Source organism: Hypanus sabinus, unplaced genomic scaffold, assembly GCF_030144855.1.
Source record: "Hypanus sabinus isolate sHypSab1 unplaced genomic scaffold, sHypSab1.hap1 scaffold_117, whole genome shotgun sequence".
NCBI lineage: Eukaryota > Metazoa > Chordata > Chondrichthyes > Myliobatiformes > Dasyatidae > Hypanus > Hypanus sabinus.
This window is the reverse complement of record NW_026779229.1, coordinates 56,430-75,670: the sequence shown is the minus strand read 5'-3', so window position 1 is coordinate 75,670 and position 19,241 is coordinate 56,430. Positions and strand designations below refer to the sequence as shown.

General features: G+C 45.8%; 1 protein-coding gene across 1 annotated transcript in view; it reads left to right on the top strand.

Annotated features, from left to right (window-relative positions):
* The window catches only part of LOC132386472 (zinc finger protein 850-like), a 40,276-nt gene that overhangs the window by 14,128 nt on the left and 6,907 nt on the right, over nucleotides 1-19,241 (top strand). The window contains exons 3-4 of the mRNA XM_059958772.1: nucleotides 1,645-1,759; nucleotides 2,980-4,502. Of these exons, the coding sequence (XP_059814755.1) occupies nucleotides 3,376-4,502 (1,127 nt within the window). The 5' untranslated portion in view covers nucleotides 1,645-1,759; nucleotides 2,980-3,375. The remainder of the gene's footprint in view (nucleotides 1-1,644; nucleotides 1,760-2,979; nucleotides 4,503-19,241) is intronic.

Sequence of the window (19,241 nt, the reverse complement as noted above, 5' to 3'; positions counted from 1 at the left end):
GAACCCTCCTACATCAGGGAGGAAGTTCAAATCACCTCTGTGTTAAAAGTCTAACCATCACGGTGACTGAAGGCAGCTGCAGGTTCATGAGGGACTGTTACTGTCAGATTCTGCAGTTCTTGTGGCTGCTCATTGCACCCTGGACTGAACCCTGGTCACTGAGCATTGGAGGAGTCGGTTCTGCTGATGTTAGTGTTAAACTAGACTGGTGTTTAATACTGTGGATCTGTGAAAGATAAAACAGTTTTGTATCAAATCCCATGTCTCAGGTACTTACTGTCTGTACCACACTCACAATGTACACTGGAAAGGCCACTCAGCCCATCTGGTTCCTGCCCATGTTTCTGTTCCACATCCGTACATCAAAATCTACCCCTGCCGTTCCCCTCTCACTCTCCTTGAGATGACAGGTTGCAACTAGTCACCACTCCGTGGGATAGGAGATTTCCCTTGAATTTCATAGAATCATCGAAATCTATTTTCCTAAGCTCCATGTACCTTTCTGAGTCTCTTAAAAGACCCTATTGTATCCGCCTCTACCACCGTCGCTGGCGGTGCATTCCACACACACACCACTACCACTCTTTGCTTAAAAAAAACTTTGCTCTGATATCTCCTCTGCACCTACTTCCAGGCAGCTTAAACCTATTCCCCCTCGTGTTAGCCATTTCAGCCCTGGGAAAAAGCCTCTGGCTATCCACACGACCAATGCCTCTCATCATCTTATACACCTGCATGATTTTCTCCAGTCTGAGTAAGATGATGAGCTCACTGTGGTTTTGACATTCTCGCCCCTCCCCATCCCCTCCCCATCCCCTCCCCATCCCCTCCCCATCCCCTCCCCATCCCCTCCCCATCCCCTCCCCATCCCCTCCCCATCCCCTCCCCATCCCCTCCCCATCCCCTCCCCATCCCCTCCCCATCCCCTCACCATCCCCTCCCCCCCCCTTTCCCTCCCCCTCCCTTCCCCCTCCTCCTTTGTGTTTTACGTCAAAGACCCTTCTCACTCAGGCACTTAAAGCGACACTCGCAGAAAATGAACCTGCAGTTTCGTAACACAATGCACCTCTAAAGTCTGACAGATCAGTCGATGGTGCAGAGTCAAAAATCAAAGATTTGCCAGATTGAGTCAGGCTTTGGGGCTGCAAAGAGAGATGGGGTCTAGAGTTTACGAGAAGGAGGAATCAGACCAGCAGGATGTGACTACACAAGAAAGATTAGAAGCATTTGGAAACTGGTTGATCGAAAAAAAAAAAGGTGGTTAATTTCTGCAAAATACTGGTGGAAATCAACAGTCAGGCAGCAATTGTGAAGAGGCATGAAAAGACAACATTTAGACCGAGCCTCTTCAGCACGCCTAGACTGTGTACTCCGCTGCTTAGTTGCTGCTTGAACTGCAGAGTTCCTCCAGCATTTTGTGTGTATGTGTCTCTGTATTCCCAGCAACTGCAGAATCTCCTGTGATTTATAACCGCATTTTACTTTGGCATTAGATGCGCGTTGATATTGAGTATATTGCTTATGGGAGCTGCTTTCTGCGTTAAAACAGCTGCAGATTTTTCGATACACACGAAATAAAAAGTAAAGTATGGACCTTGAACCGGTTCCTGCACAAATTTTTAATGGCACCCTGATTACCCATAGGGCCATGAGTTAAAAATTTCGCTGTCGATGAAATGCGCAGGCGTCAGGCTGAGGACGTCCCCGAGTATTAGGCATGCGCGCAGCACACTGAAGGCATTGAAAATGTCGGATGCAGGTAAGAGCGATTGTCCATGATTTTATCTTAAACACCGGCTTCAGGATAATTCCTGTGAAATCCAGACATCATAGTCCACAATCCCAGGACAGTCCTGCTCTCTTCCCTCTCTCTCAGCCCCACGATCCGTACACGGGCCCAGGGGAGCTTCCGGTTGATGAGGGAATGGGAACCGATGGATCTCTCAGACAGAGCTGAGCTCCAGCTATCTAAATGCAACGATTAGGAACTCGGAGAAAGGGAACAAAATCTTTTACATCACCAGTTGAGAAAATCACTTTTGTTCTACCTCCAATCACAAAGAAGAGGAAATCTGCAGATGCTGGAAATCCCAAGCAACACACACAAAATGCCAGAGGAACTCAGCATTGGTACTCAATCCAGTCAATGCCAAACAAACATTTAAACTGTCTAATGCAACTACCTGCACTGGGACCATCGCCCTCCATACCCCTACCATCCAGGCTCCCATTCAAACTTCTTTTAAATGATGAAACCGAACTCATATTTACCACTTGTGCTGGCATCTCACTGCACGCTCTCACGACCATTTCAGTAAAGAGCTTTTCCAAATGTTCCCATTAAATTTTCACTTCCCCACTTACCCATGACCTATGGTTGTCATCGCACCCATCCTCAGTGGAAAAAGCTGCTTACCTGTACCCTATCTATACTGTCATAATGTTGTCTATTCCCAACAAATCCTCAAAGAAATGTATAATATCTTTGTTATGTTTAGAGTCTTTTTCAGATGTATAAGATGATGAGGGACACTGATCGTGTGGATAGCCAGAGGTTTTTATCCCAGGGCTGAAATGGCTAATGTGAAGGGGTATAGTTTTAAGGTGCTTGAATGTTGATACGGAGGGGATGTCAGGGGTAACTTTATTTACACTGAGAGTTGTGGGTGCATGGAACGGATTGCAGGCTACTTGTGTGAGATTGTTTCAGTTACTGTGGGGCCAGGAACCCATGCAGCTCAGCAGGAACAGGGAATAATACCAATGGAGAGAGTCAAACTGAGCCAGGTCACAGATTGGAGATGGCAGAAATGCCCCATTCTTATAGAGACAGGAAAAGCGTCAGGAGATGATTTCTGTCTCCACTTGGGTTGAACTTAACTGTAACAGTGTGATGCCAGGTCACACCTTGACAATCAAGTAATCTTATCTGAAATGTTGTCCTACACCCATTGATGGATTTTGTAAATCTTTTTACAGGTTAAAAATGACAAGGAATTTGCCTACGGGAATCTCGAACACAACACGCCAGTTTTGCTGTCTCTGTCCAGATATTTAAGAACAGGAGCAAGGGATTCAGCCGATCATCCTTCCTGCTCAGACTGTGGGGAGGGATTCACTTGATCATCTGACCAATTGGCACGCCCATTAGTTTACATGGGGGGAGCCCATTCATCTGCTCAGACGGTGGGAATGGATTCACTCAGTCATCTCAACTGAAGGTACATCAGCAAGTTCACACTGGGACAAGGCCATTCACCTGTTCTGTGTGTGAGCAGGGATTCAGTGGGTCTTCCCACCTGTGGACACACCAGTCAGTTCACATTGGTCATCTGAAGAATTTGTGGGGAAGCATTCACTCTGTCATCTGACCTAATGGCTCACCAGCGAGTTCACACTCGGGAGCGGCCGTTCACCTGCTCAGACTGTGGGAAAGGATTCACTCAGTCATCTCAGTTACTGAGACACCAGTCAGTTCACACTGGGGACAGGCCATTCAACTGCTCGCTCTGCGGGAAGGGATTCACTTCCGCATATAAGATACTGAGACACCAGTCAGTTCACACTGGGGAGAGGCCATTCACCTGCTCAGACTGTGGGAAGGGATTCACTTCATCATATCAGCTACTGAGACACCAGTCAGTTCACACCGGAGAGTGGCCGTTCACCTGCTCAGACTGTGGGAAGCGATTCACTGAATTATCTCGACTGAAGATACATCAGCGAGTTCACACTGGAGAGAGGCCGTTCACCTGCTCAGATTGTGGGAAGGGATTTGCTCAGTCATCTCAACTGAAGGTACATCAGCGAGTTCACACTGGGGAAAGGCCGTTCACCTGCTCGGACTGTGGGAAGGGATTCACTTCATCATCTCTACTGAAGGTACATCAGCGAGTTCACACTGGGGAGAAGCCATTCACCTGCTTGGACTGTGGCAAGGCATTCACTTCATCAGCTCACTTACTGAGACACCAGCAGCGAGTTCACACGGGGGAGAAGCCATTCACCTGCTCAATCTGTGGGAAAGGATTCACTTCGTCATATAAGTTACTGAAACACCGGTCAGTTCACACCAGAGAGTGGCCGTTCACCTGCTCAGACTGCGGGAAGGGATTCACCGAATTACCTCAACTTAAGATACATCAGCGAGTTCACTCCGGAGAGAGGCCATTCACCTGCTCAAACTGTGGGAAGGGATTCGCTCAGTCATCTCAACTGAAGGTACATCAGCGAGTTCACACTGGAGAGAAGCCTTTCACCTGCTCGGACTGTGGGAAAGGATTCACTCAGTTATCTCAACTGAAGGCACACCAGAGCGTTCACACCGGAGAGTGGCCAATCACCTGCTCGGACTGCGGGAAGGGATTCGCTTCGTCATCCCATCTGAAGATACATCAGCGAGTTCACACTGGAGAGAGGCCGTTCACCTGCTCAGACTGTGGGAAGGGTTTCTCTTCGTCATCCCACCTGAAGGTACATCAGCGAGTTCACACTGGGGAGAGGCCGTTCACTTGCTCAGACTGTGGGAAAGGATTCACTCAGTCATCCATCCTAAAGACACACCAGCGACTTCACACTGGGTAGAGACTGATCTGCTCGGACTTTGGGAAAAGATTCTCTCAGCCAAATCAACCAGTGTGCATCATTGAGTTCACACTGGGGAGAGGCCATTCACCGGCTGTGAATGTAGAAAGCGATTCACTCCATCATCTAATCTTATGTAGCTCTCAGTTCTTCTGGCAGCTTAACAGAGGGGGTTATAGCCCCCCCCCCCCCAGTCCACTTTGGCCAAACTGAAGAATCTCGTTTGGGTGGATACTGTGTGATGTGTCCCCTGTGTAATGTGTCCCTGGGGTTCATACTTTCTGTGGACTGTCTCTTTAAAAGGCAAAGAGAACCGAGACTGACGTTGGACACGCTGTTGGATTTCTGCAGAAGTGCTGGGTTGCTATGGTGACCAGCTAATGTTTATGTTCTGTGTGGTTAAGCAAGGTCAGAATGATCCTTTACCGACACAGAACAAGCAAGCGACTTCTTACAGAGAGAGGGGGCGGAGCTATGTGATGGACAGCTGGTGTTCAGCACAACGGTATTTAAACACACGTAACTGCTTTTCTCGCAGGACATGCGGACGCACAAAGGCTAGTGATGAAAGTTTCTGCTGGTTGGACTTTCTTGTACCCACAAGGGTGGGATTTGAGGATTGATAAAGAAGAATCGATCTGTGGCTGTTAGTGCGTGTAAGAGTGACCCTGTGGGATCTACCGGAGAGTCTAACCCTTACCTGGGTTGGGAGACTTTCTCTTGAAGAAGGTGCTCTTGAGTTGGTCACGTCTGGCTAACTTGGAAGATTTGATGGGCATTGGAAAAGGTCGACAACACCTGTTTACTTGGATTACATCTCCCTCTCCCTCTGCCTCCTTCCCTTCCTCCCTCCCCCTCCAATCTTGTGAACTAAATTGAACCTACCACTTCATCGTAAGACTATGTCGTTTACCACCTCGGTTTTGGATTTTATATACAGGTGGCTCCCATTTTTCGGACATTTGCTTTACGACAGCTCACTGTAACGAAAGACCTACATTAGTACCTGTTTTTGCTAACCAAAGAGGATTTTCGCTTTTACGATAAAGATGATGACTGCTTTATACGTGAGTTTACCCCGAGAAAGACTACTGTGACCGTGAAGTCTTGTGCGGCAGTTGTGTACGCATGTGTGTACGTGCTGATTTTTTTTCTCTCCAAATCGATTTCAGTTCACTATCTTCCCGATTTTCAGTGAAACTGCACATACATACAATATTTCTACTTTATATAGTGTGTATATTTATCATACCATTCCTACTTTTACTATAGGTTAGCGTTATTTTAGGATTTATGTGCTATTTGGTATGATTTGGTGGGTTATTCTTTGGGTCTGGGAACATCCAAAATCTTTTCCCATTTAGATTAATGGTGATTGCTTCTTCGCTTCATGACATTTCGGCTTACAAATGGTTTCATAGGAACGCTGTACCTTTAGATACTGGGGGAAACCTTTATTCACACCTATATATGCATAACATTGCTAACCCTTGGATTATCTGGTTTAAGTTCACTATTATTAGTAGTTACCAATAAAATAGTGTTTGTTCACTGCAAAACCAGACTCCAAGTGTGCTTAATTGTTGCTGGTAGTTTTATAGGTTTGCGTCTATGTGACACCTGAAGTAACAAATGGTACATAATATGTGATTAAACTATTAAGATTTATAATTCTTACTTTGACTATAGGGTTAGTAAAGAAAACAAAAAAAAAAAGAAAATGGGCCCACTCTCTCCATTCACGTCTTCTCATCTCTCCCCAGCAAAAGGCCATGAAAATCTCTCTTCCAGACTCACAAGGAAGAACATTTCTGTCATTAGATAGTCCCACACTCCAAAACCCTGTTATCTCTGGTCTTACCCTAAACATTGCTGCTGCAGAGAAGCCATTACCTCAGCAGTGAAACATTACAGAGAGGCCGTTACATTAGCAGTGACACCTTACAGTGTGTTACACTTGTGACACACTACCAAGTTCAAACTGGAGAGAAAGTTTCAATGAGCTGCATGCTGGATATTTGTCCATCACCGTTGCTGAATGCAACTTCAAGAGTGACTGTCGGTGCTGAACTCTGCAATTATTGCTGCTGCTCACCACACCCAGTTCTGCACCCTGGTCACTGGGCATGGGAGGAGTTTCTTCTGCTGCACATTCACCTTTAATGGGACTGGAGTTTAATATTCTGCATCTGAGACAAATAAACCAGTTCTATTTTAAACTATGTCTTTGGTACTTAGTGAATTTATAACACAACTGGTGTACTCAGGCCTGCTGAACCCGGCCAGTGAATCTGCTCCACATCAGTCCATTTAAATCCTCCTCTGTTGTTTCCCTTAAGTTCTCTGCAGACTGAAGAAGTCGAGATGACTGCAGTTCTAATCTCTGGGGTGATGAAAAATGACATTGTTCGTTAACCTCCTTAATCACAACATATTTCCACATTATGACTCACTTTCCCTGCTTCTAAAGGGTTGTTGGAAACACCACTGTCCTCGAAAGACTTAAATTGGAATGGAAGCCTAGTTGGAAGTTCAAAGGAGCAGGGTCAGAAACCAGAGGCTGGTCTGCACAGGGCAGAGTTTGGGACTCTGGACGATGGTTCTGGTAAGAACGTATGATGAGGAGAAAGGAATCAACAGTGGGGCATGGCAACGAATGACAGAGTAGCAACATTTGGATGTTAATTGGCAGACAAAATAATTTTGTTGTCTGACTGATGAACAATGCCTGTGGTGAGAGGCCCCATTGGTCGAGGCACATGTGTGTGTTGAGAATGGTTATACCTATTGAGGGAGTTATTCCTGGTGTTTATCCTGTAAAATTATATCTGAATGGTTATTTGAGATGATCCTATCTGTAATAATGTATTGATTATCATATAAATTGTGAGATTATGTCCTTAACTGAATCAGGCTTGAATTTATGGTGCCTTAATGAAGTTACTGTGGTCATTCACCCATTTGTATTTTAAAGCAAGATTTTGGTGAATGACATTTGCCATTTGATTGTACCTGCATAAGTAATCAGATTGAGTTAAACTGCTGCAGGATCCTGGAATGTGTTGAATTGTCTCTGGTTTTTCTTGGCATTTTCTGCATTTAGTGTCTTGTTTGCTTGTATTGCATGTATTTCAGATTTTTTTCTTTTTCTTAAACACCTTGTCCTGCATTTCTGCAAGGAACCCCTCTGTTTCTGGGAAGAGGTCTCCAACTCTCAGTCAGGTGCTCGATGCTTCCTTCACACCATCTAGTCTGCTCAGATCATTGGGATGTCTCCCATGGAGGGTCATACTCATTCCACTGGTTAATGTTTTCTTCCAGAGTGATGACTTATTGTTCTCAGTTGGCCTCTCATTTAAGCTTTCTGGTCTATATTTCTTATCATGATTGCATATACACACATGGAGTGCTGAATCCTGTTTATTTTTGATGAAAATATATATTTAGGTTTTATCTGACTGTTGTGTGATTTTTTTTTCATGTGTGTTATTCCTGTTCCTCCTTCTGTCCAAGGTAGTTGTTAATCTAAGTGGGACTTCGTGTAAATAGACTTTTCTAAAGTCTCTTCAGTTCTTATTTGTCTTTGTAAATTTTACTGATTGAAATGGGACCAAGATATTTTCATTAAAAAAGTCAATCTCGGTATTGATGCAAGTGTTTATTGCCTTTGTTGTATTTGTTACCTATTGAGTTCTGTTTGGCAGGTTTTTTTGAAGCCATGAACTAAATTTTGTCAAAGGTTTTCTGGATTTTACACTACTTTCTATTGTCTTTGCTTGTTGATATTCCAGATACGTGGGTATCGAGTCATAAAGAAGAGTCTTTTATAAGACTCTTCTTTATGTTGATTCCCATCCAGAGATGCTGCTTGACATTCTGAGCTCCTCCAGCACTTTATGTGTAGTTCTCTCCATTTCTAGCATCTGCAGGTCCTCTCATTTCCCCGATACTTATATGTTTCTTGAAATAATGAGCCGGTAGTAGGGCTGTGTGGCTCTTTTTGTAAAATATTAAATAAACTCATTATAATGAGGTTGTATAGGGTTGGAAGGTGTAGAATCTCTGGGTAGAATCATCGCCCTCTGTGGTGGGGATTTACAGACATTCACCACCCTCGGAGTGGAAACATTTCCCCTCATCTCAGTCCCGGGTAGTCCACCCCTGTTTCAGAGACTGGGATCCCTGATTCAACCGGTAATGATGTTGTGCATTTCAATGTTCACCTCTCAGTCTTCGTTTTCCTAAATGAAAGGGTTATCACATTTGATCTTTCTTCATATGATGACCCCACCACACCAGGGATCAGTCAGGTGAATCTTCATTGCACTCTCTATAACAAATACTCTCTAACCTCTTTGTTAATCCTCTATGGAATTTTCATATTCTTCAGCCCCGTGTTGCCCCAACCAATCACCTCCCACCCATCACTATTTCCACCTTCCCACCTCCCCCTCACCTGGATCCACCTCTCACTCCCCGGATCTTGCCCCATCCCCACCCCTCACCTCTATTCTCTGACTATTTCCCGTCCACTCTCAGTCCAGAGAGAGGGTCTCGGCCCGAAATGTTGACGGTCCATTTCCCTCCACAGATGCTGCCCGACCCACTGAGTTCCTCCGGCAGTTTGTTCTTTGGTCTGTATAACCCGTGTTAGTATGGGGAGCGGGATTTTACACCATATTCCAGGCACAATCTCAATAAAGCCCAAATAATTGTCACTTTGCCCGGCCCATTGGCCCCGCTTGCAGGACAACGGTCTGCCGGTGTTTCCCCCACATGTGCTGAATCCCTCTGCTCGACACCACCGTGGGCTCAGACATTTCCACAGATGAGCCCCTCCTGTCCCCACCGGGCCAAACATCCTGTCCGCCCCCTCTCTCACCATCTTCATCCTTTCAAGAAAATCCCCCACTCCCTCCCTCCCTCCCTCCCCGGGGAACCGGCATCGAACCGACGGGCCGAGCGGTCTCCTCCTACCTCTCAGCGATACATCAGACTCCGGCCCAGGAGACGCTTCACAAACGCCCCAACTTCCCTCGAAGGGAAATGGAAATAAATCAGAAAGCGGACATTTACTTTGAGGTTTTCTCCGCTCTGAGGAGGCGGTCGGCGCTCGAGTGGGAGACGGACTCAGCGGGGTAACGCCCACTCGGCTTGTCCGCCTCCGCGACTGGTTGTAACCAGCGATTGACATCGCATCGCACCAATGGGAATAGCGCACGCAACTCCTGAAACCTCTGTTGACAGTGGTGGGGGAGGGGCTGGTCACTTGATTATTAGTCCAGCCGTTAAACCGATAAAGCTCGAGCACAGCAGCGCGTGGGTGACGTAAGACAGCGCACGTGAGGGCAGATCCCGGTGTGGGGAGCCCATGTGTGACGTCAGGCGCGTGGGGGGAGGAGCTGTGTGACGTCACCTGTGGGAGAGCGCTGGCATTTAAAAGCACCTCAATGGACTTTTCATTGGGACAACAACATTAATGACGGGTTTCATCACTGAATCCAGTGTTGTGGGATGTAAAGTCCCCTGTTATGTGTCCGGCTGTGCCGTGTTGTTGGTGGAGTGGGCAGCGTGGTGTTTGTCTCGATTCGGGTCACAACACCAGAATTGCCAGCGGGGTCCACACACAGTGTATTAGTGAACAGAAAACCTCAAGTCCCTGCAGTCTTTGTCTCCTGGTAAACTCAACACCCTGACAGTGTGGACAATAGATACCCCTTCCTCTCAGAGTCAGGGGATCACTCAGAAAGCTGATCGCCGAGAGGAATTATATTTATTGGTCATTAAAGTTCACCCAGATTCGTTTGGACGGATTTGATGTGGAGTTCAGGGAGTCACAGTGAAAGGGCCGGACGGCTGAACTCTCTCCGTTGTCCAAACATCCTTCCAGCTGAGGCGACATTTCACCTGTGAATCTTCCGGGGTCGCCTGTTGTGTCCGCTGGTCCCGATGCGGCCGGTTCGACACTGGTGACAGCGGCTGCTCCGCAGTTGTGCGGGGTAGGGGTGTTTATTTTCGGGGGCTCAATGTTTGTTCCCTTTTGTGCGGGGGGGGGGTGTGGATTGATGATCGGGATGCCGTTCTTTTTTATGCTGGGGTTGGGGTGGAAGTTTGATTTTTCTCTCTGAACGAATGTCATGCTCTTTGTTTCTTGGCTCTCTGGAGAAGGGATAAAAACTCAACTGGAGTCGGGGTGATGACTTCTCTGTAGGCTGACACGTTATTATTTGGGATTCGGCCGATCAATGTAGTGCCGTCAGTAAATCTGATTAGCAGATTGGAACCCGCCACTGCAGCCCCACAGTGCACTATGTACTGATTGCAAAGCTACGAAATTGCATGTGAATAGCCTCCCCTCCCCCAACTCCACTCTTTCTGCGTCACCAGCAGACTGGGGCATCTCACATCTCGCTGCCTCCTCCAGGACATTAAACTGTGAACAACTGTGGTTAGGGACTGATCTCTGGGGTACTCCAAACGCTACCTCCTTCCAGTCTGAAAACGACCCACTCATCCAGCCACACACTACCGGCAGTTTATCGATCTCCAACGAAAAAGCCTAATCACCTACTCCTGAGGGTCAATACCATTGCTGACTCTGAGTTTACCACCGTCAAATGCCGGGAGGGACATAATAATCAGAAAGTCTCTCGTCACAGCCGTGTAAATAAAATATGATCGCAGTGTGTGTGTGGCGCATGCTCAGAATGCGAAGGAGACGGACAAACTGAGCCATGTCACAGACTGATGAAGGGGAGGAATGATCCATTTTGACACAGAGAGGGAAGCAGAGAGTTTTATATTGTGCCTGATACCGAAACTGTGGCCAGTTAAAAGATGAGTGCTGAATCCTGTTTATTTTTGATGAAAATATATATTTAGGTTTTATCTGACAGTTGTGTGATTTTTTTTTTCATTATTAGTCCAGCCGTTAAACCGATAAAGCTCGAGCACAGCAGCGCGTGGGTGACGTAAGACACCGCGCACGTGAGGGCAGATCCCGGTATGGGGAGTCCATGTGTGACGTCAGGCGAGTGGGGGTGTCTGACGTCACCGTATTTAAACGAACCAAAATGGGCGTTTCTTATTATTTCGGTGGGACAACAACATTAATCACGGGTTTCATCACTGACTCCAGTGTTGTGGGATGTAAAGTCCCCTGTTATGTGTCCGGCTGTGCCGTGTTGTTGGTGGAGTGGGCAGCGTGGTGTTTGTCTCGATTCGGGTCACAACACCAGAATTGCTAGCGGGGTCCACACACAGTGTATTAGTCAACAGAAAACCTCTCGTCCCTGCAGTCTTTGTCTCCTGGTAAACTCAACACCCTGACATTGTGGACCATAGATACCCCTTCCTCTCAGAGTCAGGGGATCATTCATACAGCTGATCGCTGAGAAAAATTATATTTATTGGTCATTAAAGTTGGCCCAGATTCGTTTGGACGGATTTGATGTGGAGTTCGGGGTGTCACAGTGAAAGGGCCGGACGGCTGAACTCTCTCCGTTGTCCAAACATCCTTCCAGGTGAGGCGACACTTCACCTGTGAATCTTCCGGGGTCGTTCGTTGTGTCCGCTGCTCCCGGTGCGGCCGCCTCGACACTGGTGACACCGGCTCCTCCGCAGTTGTGCGGGGTAGGGGTGTTTTCTTTTTTATCGTGGGTCGATATTATTGTTCCCTTTTGTGCGGAGAGGTGGATTTTGGTGTTTGATGATTGGGATTCCGCTCTTCTTGATCCGGGGGGGTGGGGTGGAAGTTTGATTTTTCTCTGTGAACGACTTTCATGCTCTCTCTCTGTTTCGTGGTTCTATGGAGAAACAAAGCTCAGCGTTATTTATGGATACCTGCTTTAATAATAAACTAACCTTTGAACTATCCACTCCAAGCGGGACTTCCCGGTGTCCAAACATTTTCAATCCGATTACCATTCCCGTTGCTACCCGGCCTGTTGTGTTCGGCCAGCATTTTGTTTGTATTGCTTTGGATTTTCAGGATCTGCAGACTTTGTCGTTTTTTTACCTCTCCGTTGTCCGTCCCGCCTCCGAACACTGGTGGCGCTGTGCGGATCTCCAGCCACTGGTGGCGCTGTGTGGGTCTCCGGCTGTCGGCGACGATGTGCAGACCTCCGGCAGCCGGTGGCGCTGTGGAGGAACGCTGCTGAACGCATGCGCGGTGCCGAGTTCTGTTGTTGGCGGTTCTCCGATTCGAGCAGGGGTGAGTAGGGAATGATCCCGGTGTTGTGTAACTCGGGGGCCGGTTGCATTGGGAAAGGTCTGGGCCCGAGCTCTGCCGGACGGCTGGAGGGGGCGTGCAGTGCCAATTTTTTAGGTGCTGGAGCAGTACCGGGGGGGGGGGGGGGGGGGGGTTGGGGTTGGGGTGGGGGCGGTAATTGATAAGTTCGTGGCCTAAGTTAGGCCTGAAGTTATACAGCGTTCGGTATCTGCACGTGTAGTTTAACTCTTTGAGTGATTATGCAGAAAGTTTGAAGTTAATAACTTTTGTGGTATTTCTGTTTGACATAATTGAAAATTGCTAAGTTTTGTAAAATTGAATCTTTCCACCTTGGGCCACGAACTTATTAATCACCCTTAGTTTGTGACACCCAATTTGTGTACCTGCTCATTTCATGTACTGGGCAACTTCCTTGCCCCATTCGTGTAATGAGCAGGTACACAAATTGGGTGTGACATATATAGGGCTTCTTGTAATGTCAAGCAATAAACCAGATGAAAGGAATATATGAATTTCAGAGCTCCACAGAAATATAGTTATAGCTAAAACATTAACAAGATTTTAGCCTATCACTAGATTTCAGTGTATAACTGGTGCAATTAAACATAAAATTCTTAATTTAATAATATGACAAAGTATTACACGGTTGCACTTAACTGATTATCATAGAATATAATTATCAAGCAAGTAAAATAACTTTGATTGCTTCGAAGACACAGGGTTGTAAGTGAGAAAAATGTACTTTAGGATTAGCGAGTAATCCACGGACCACCACAGATGTAGCCTTACTAATACGACTGAGTCAGAGCAGACGGCCGCAGCACTTAGCAGTGTTCCTCAGAGGTATAAAAATAACAAAAATAAAGCAATTCAGTTTTTACACTTTTAGCCCCTAAATTGGAACCAAGTAATCAAGTATGAAAAAAGAAACTCTGATGAACTATTGCTAAAGCCACGAATATTGCTGAATATTAGTCTCAAAAGCTGTAGGTTGTCAACTCTGCCTTGTACTGTTTGTCTCGCAGAAATGGTTGGACAGGAAGTGTACCTGTGAGTGTCGATACTCACAATATCCTCACATGACATGGTTAGACCGATACAGACACTGTTTAGTCTTTAAATATATAAAAAGTTAAACAAGCTTGAATCTTTATTATTATCGCATCTATACGAATAGAAAAGATTGTATTTTGAAAGTCATAAATGTTAAGAGGGGAGGAGAGCAACCATTTGGGAGGTTTGGAAATGTGTTTTGTCTCATTCATTACCTCACTAAATTATTCTTCTTCCTTTCAACACAAAGGGAAAAAGAGCCTCTTTCCAATCAGCTACAGTTGGTGGAGCGAGGCCAAGGGGTTGATCTGCTATTAATGATAATTGAAATGACGTAAAACTAGCTTAAATCCCAGAAATGTCTTGTTTTCCATTTGGCTTGGAAAATAAAACTAAATTTATCCAGGTTTCGAAGAGGATTTTGGATGATTAGCTTGTGTTTTTGATCAAAGTCAGATCGAAGATAAGTGAGCAGTGAATTTTTCTTTCATTGTTTTTAACTTTTAAACTTGGGTTTCAATGTTCATTCCTTGCTGAATATAGCTCCTTCATGGTATCCAATGGTACCCATTGCAAAGAGCGGAAGAATGCTCACATTTGTGTACAGGGATTTCCCAGCTTCCTCGGCCAATGGGTCGAGCGAGGAGGAATTTCACAAATACCTAAATAAAAAGCAGTCACAGCTCCAGGATTTCACCAAAAACGATCAAATATCCTAATGTTATTAGTGGTATTTTTTCCCCACCAGCCAACACTTTCCAACACCCGCTTCCGTAAAATTCCCTCTATTTAATATCCGGGGTTGTTAAATTCCGTACTTGCTTATTTTGACTTTTTTCCAGAGGTGTCAGAGCGGCGCTCCGGTGAGCTCTGATAGCACTGCACCCCTGAATGTATGAGACTGTTAAATGCAAAACCCCGAACAATGTCGATGATCAGAGGGATCTTAGACTCCAAGTTCATCACTCCCTGAAAGAGATTGATCGGGTGGTTAAGAAGCAAATGCAGTGGTTGTCTTTATTAGTTGAAGCACTGAGTTCAAAAGTCATGAAGTTGTGCTGCAGCTTTGTAAAACTTGTTAGCCCACATCTGGAGTGTTTCATACAGTTCTGGTCGCCCCCATTCTCGGAAGGATGTTGGGTCTTTGGAGAAGGCGCAGGAAAGGTTTACCAGGATACTGCCTGGATTAGAGGGCATGAGCTATAACGAGAGGCTGGGCAAACTTGTGTTGATTTCTCCAGAGCGGCGCAGGCTGGGGTGAGACTGGATGGACGTTTATAATATTACAAGAGGAATAGATAGAGTGGACAGAGGGTATGTTTTTCCTGAGGGTTGAAATGTCTGACACATTTAAGGTGAGAGGAGATGTGAGGGGCAAGTTTGTTTATTTCCACAGAATGCTGGGAAGCTGGAGTCTGTGCCTGGGATGTTAGACCGCCCGGTCACGTGATCCCATTTGCCCCTTCCATATAACCACAGATGTAACGATCTCTTTGTGCATGTTCACAATCTCCAGATGGGCGGTCACTCGTCCTCCAACTTGCCCGAACTCGTCTCGCTTCCTGAGGCTCCTCACATTTGTCCTGGAGCTTTATGGCTGTTGTGTCTTCTCCCGGATTGGGGTGGGTGAGGAAGCAGAACGACCCAGGTTGTGGGGATCTTTGATTTCACTGCCTGCTTTACCGAGGGACTGGGAAGTCTCGGGGGGAGGATGGTTTCTGTGATGTGCTGCTCTGTATCCAAAGGTCTCTGCATTTCCTAGCAGTCACAGATGGAGCAGTTACCGTGCAAAGCTTGAAGTGTCTGGATGGGAAACTTTCTATGGTGTGTTGATAAAAATCTGGTGAGGGTCAAAGTATATCTGGCAAAGTTCTTGTTATTTTTGCTAATTCTGTCATTTTAGAATCTTTTGGACAATAGTATGTACTATTCATTCAGTACCTATGTGTTGCTGGAGGACCATCAGTGATCGTCCTTGATCCCTTCTCCCACCTGGTTCCATCTGCTCATCTTGTTCAACCTCTGTCCAGTCTCCTCACAACCCCAACCCCACTTCAGTGATATACATCAACCATCTGGGTCATCCTCAGTCCGCCTTGTATCCCACCTCCTCAATGTTATATATCAACAAACTTTCTTCCAACCCTTGTCTTCATTGTGAAGTGTTCTTTTGTACCTTTGGCCTCGCTGATCATTTCCAGAATCAGTTATTGTTAGCTGGAATGCCGGAGGGTCATCAGGTCCCAGTTCTGTTGTGCATTGGTGTGGAGGTGCTAGTTTATGAACAGTGACGGGCTGACACACTGCAGCATTTTACTGGCAGCAAAGAGTACTGGGAGAGTTGGTGCTTGGGCTCTAATCCTGTGATTGGCTTTCCAGGCAAATGGAACTGTTGTTGTGTTGGCTTGGACTTTGGTTAGTGCTTCTACAGATGGGGCTGGATGGATGTCCTTCTTCGAGCAGCTGGACATTGGTTGTGGGGAAATCCCGGATTGCACTACCCAGTGTGAGATGTGGGGACAATGTGTGAGACTCTCAGGGTCGGTGAGTGGCAGATTAAGCTGTGTGACTCTGTGAGGTTGGGTCCTGGGATATCATAGTTTTTCATCCAGGTAAAATGGACCTGGGGATCGAGCTGCTTGGGCTTATGAGGTGTTGAGTGAGTATTTCTGGTCTTGGTTCAGATGTTTGTTTCTGGAGTTCCTTTGGAAGCAATGACTGCCAGTCTGAGGAGAGGATGATTCCCACTTCCATCCTCACAGGCAGAGGCTGTGAGTAAATGAGCTGTTCCGTGTTTACAACTGTAGATATAGACCCTGAGTTTGGTGTTCAAACTGTGTTTGGAAATTCCTCCCCCCCCCCCCCCCCCGCCTCACTGTCACACAGTGGAAATCAGGCAGCTGTGCTGGAGATCTACACTAAAAACTGAAAATATTTGAAGTCATTCTGATGAAGTGTTATTAATTGAATTGTATTGTAAGCTATTCCTTACCTGCTGAGTGTTTCTGGTATTTATGACAGAAATTAATATATTCATGATTGCTAAGTACCTTCAGGCTAACAGGAGGAAGACAGGAATATGGTGTTGGAATGAAAATCAGCCGTGGCTGAATGGTGGGCAGACCATATGGATCGAATCACCTAATTCTCTTCCTGTGTCTTATGTCTTACCATGACTGAATGACGGCTCCTTCTTATCCCATATCGTCTGTGTCATGTGAGGGACAGTAAAAGATTGTTCACTGAGATCATTATATTTGCCTTCAATGTTTAAATTTCAGTGAGTTTTGTTCCTAGTAACATTAAGCAGAAATGTTTGGTCCTCCTTTTCATTGTGAACGTGCTTCATTCTCTTTCACGTTAAAGTTAGACCTGCAGTGAGAGATTTATTGGAAGAAAAACCACGACTGAAGTCGAGGGAACAGCAACAAGTGAACCAGCCCGAGGATTGAGAGCACCGACTGGAGAGAACCCATCTGACTCGGAGATTCCAGTGATTCAGTCAGGAGAAAGTTTGGTGAGTCTCATTTACTCAAACACTGGTCCTTTAGACATTACATACCTGCACAAAGGAAGGTAGGAAATAGTTGGGAGTGAGACAGAATGTGCCCAGAAGAACCAGTTATGCTTCTATCAGACCCAGTTGTGAAGAAGCCCCCCCCCCCCAATATTCCCATTAAATGTTTCGCCCTTCACCCTTAACCCATGTCTTCTGTTCTTTTTCTCCCCTCGCCTCAGTGGAAAAAGCCTGTTTGCTTTCACTCCATCTATACCCATCATAATTTTATATACCTCTATCAAGTCCCTGCTCATTCTTCTACTCTCCAAGGAATGAAGTCCAAAACTATTGATCCTTTCTCTGTAACTCATGTCCTCAACTCCCGGCAACATCCTTGTAAACCTTCTCTGCACTCTTTCAACCTTATTAATATCCTTCCTGTAATTAAGTGACTAAAACTGCACACAATACTCCAAATTCACCCTCACCAATGCCTTATACTGCCTTACCATAACATTCCAACTCGTATACTCAAAACTTTGATTTATGAAGGCCAATGTACCAAAAGCTTTCTTTACTACCCTATCTACCCGTGACGCCACTTTTAGGGAATTTTGTATCTGTATTCAAAGATCCATCTGTTCTACTGCACTCCTCAGTGCCCTGCCATTTACCTTGTATGTTCTACCTTAGTTTTTCCTTCCAAAGTGCAAGACCTCACACTTGCCTGTATTAACCTCCTTCTGCCATTTTTCAGCCCATTTTTCTAGCTGGTACAGATCCCTCTGCAAGATTTGAAAACCTTCCTCACTGTCCACTACACCTCCAATTTTTGTATCATCAGCAAATTTGCTGATCCAATTTACCAAATTATTATCCAGATCATTGACAAATAACAATGGACCCAGCACTGATCCCTGTGGCACACTACTAGTCACAGGCCTCCACTCAGAGAAGCAATCCTCCACTACCACTCTCTGGCTTCTTCCATTGAGCCAATATCTAATCCAGTTTACTACCTCTCCATGTATACCTAGCAACTGAATCTTCCTAACTAACCTCCCATGCAGGACCTTGTCAAAGGCCTTACTGAAGTCCATACAGACAACATCCACTGCCTTTCCTTCATCTATTTTCCTGTAACCTCCTTGAAACACTCTTGTTAATCATGCCCTACCATACGCAAAGCCATGTTGACTCACCCTAATAAGTCCCTGTCTATCTAAATACTTGTAGATCCTATCGCTTAGCACCCCTTCCAATAATTTACCCACGACCGACGTCAAAGTTACCCTATAATTTCCTGAATTACTTTTTGAGTCTTTTTTACCCAACAGAACAACATGAGCTATCCTTGAATTCTCTAGCACCTCACCCACAGATAACAACATTTAAATATACCTGCCAGGGCCCCTGCAATTTCAACACTAGTCTCCTTCAAAGTCTGAGGGAATACCCTGTCAGGTCCAAGAGATTTATCTACTCTGACTTGCCTCTAGATAGCAAGCACCTCCTCTTCTTCTTTCTGTATAGGTTCCATGACCTTAATTCTTGTTTGCCTTACTTCCATTGACTTCCGGCCAATTTCCTTAGTAAATACAGGAGCAAAAAAATACATTTAAGATCCCCCCAATTTCTTTTGGTTCCATTCATAGGTGACCACTCTGATCTTCAAGAGGACCAATTTTGCCAGTCTCCCTCGGTGCTGGAGGCCTGTTTCGTCCAAGGAGCCCTTGGCTCTTTGGCTTGAACCCAGGGCAAACCCTGAAGGTGGTATGGGGAACCACCAGTCCTGTCTGTCGCCAAAAGTAATTTGGAACTTTGGCCAGAAATGCAATGCCGTCTCTTCCTTTATCGTCTCCAATCACCATGACT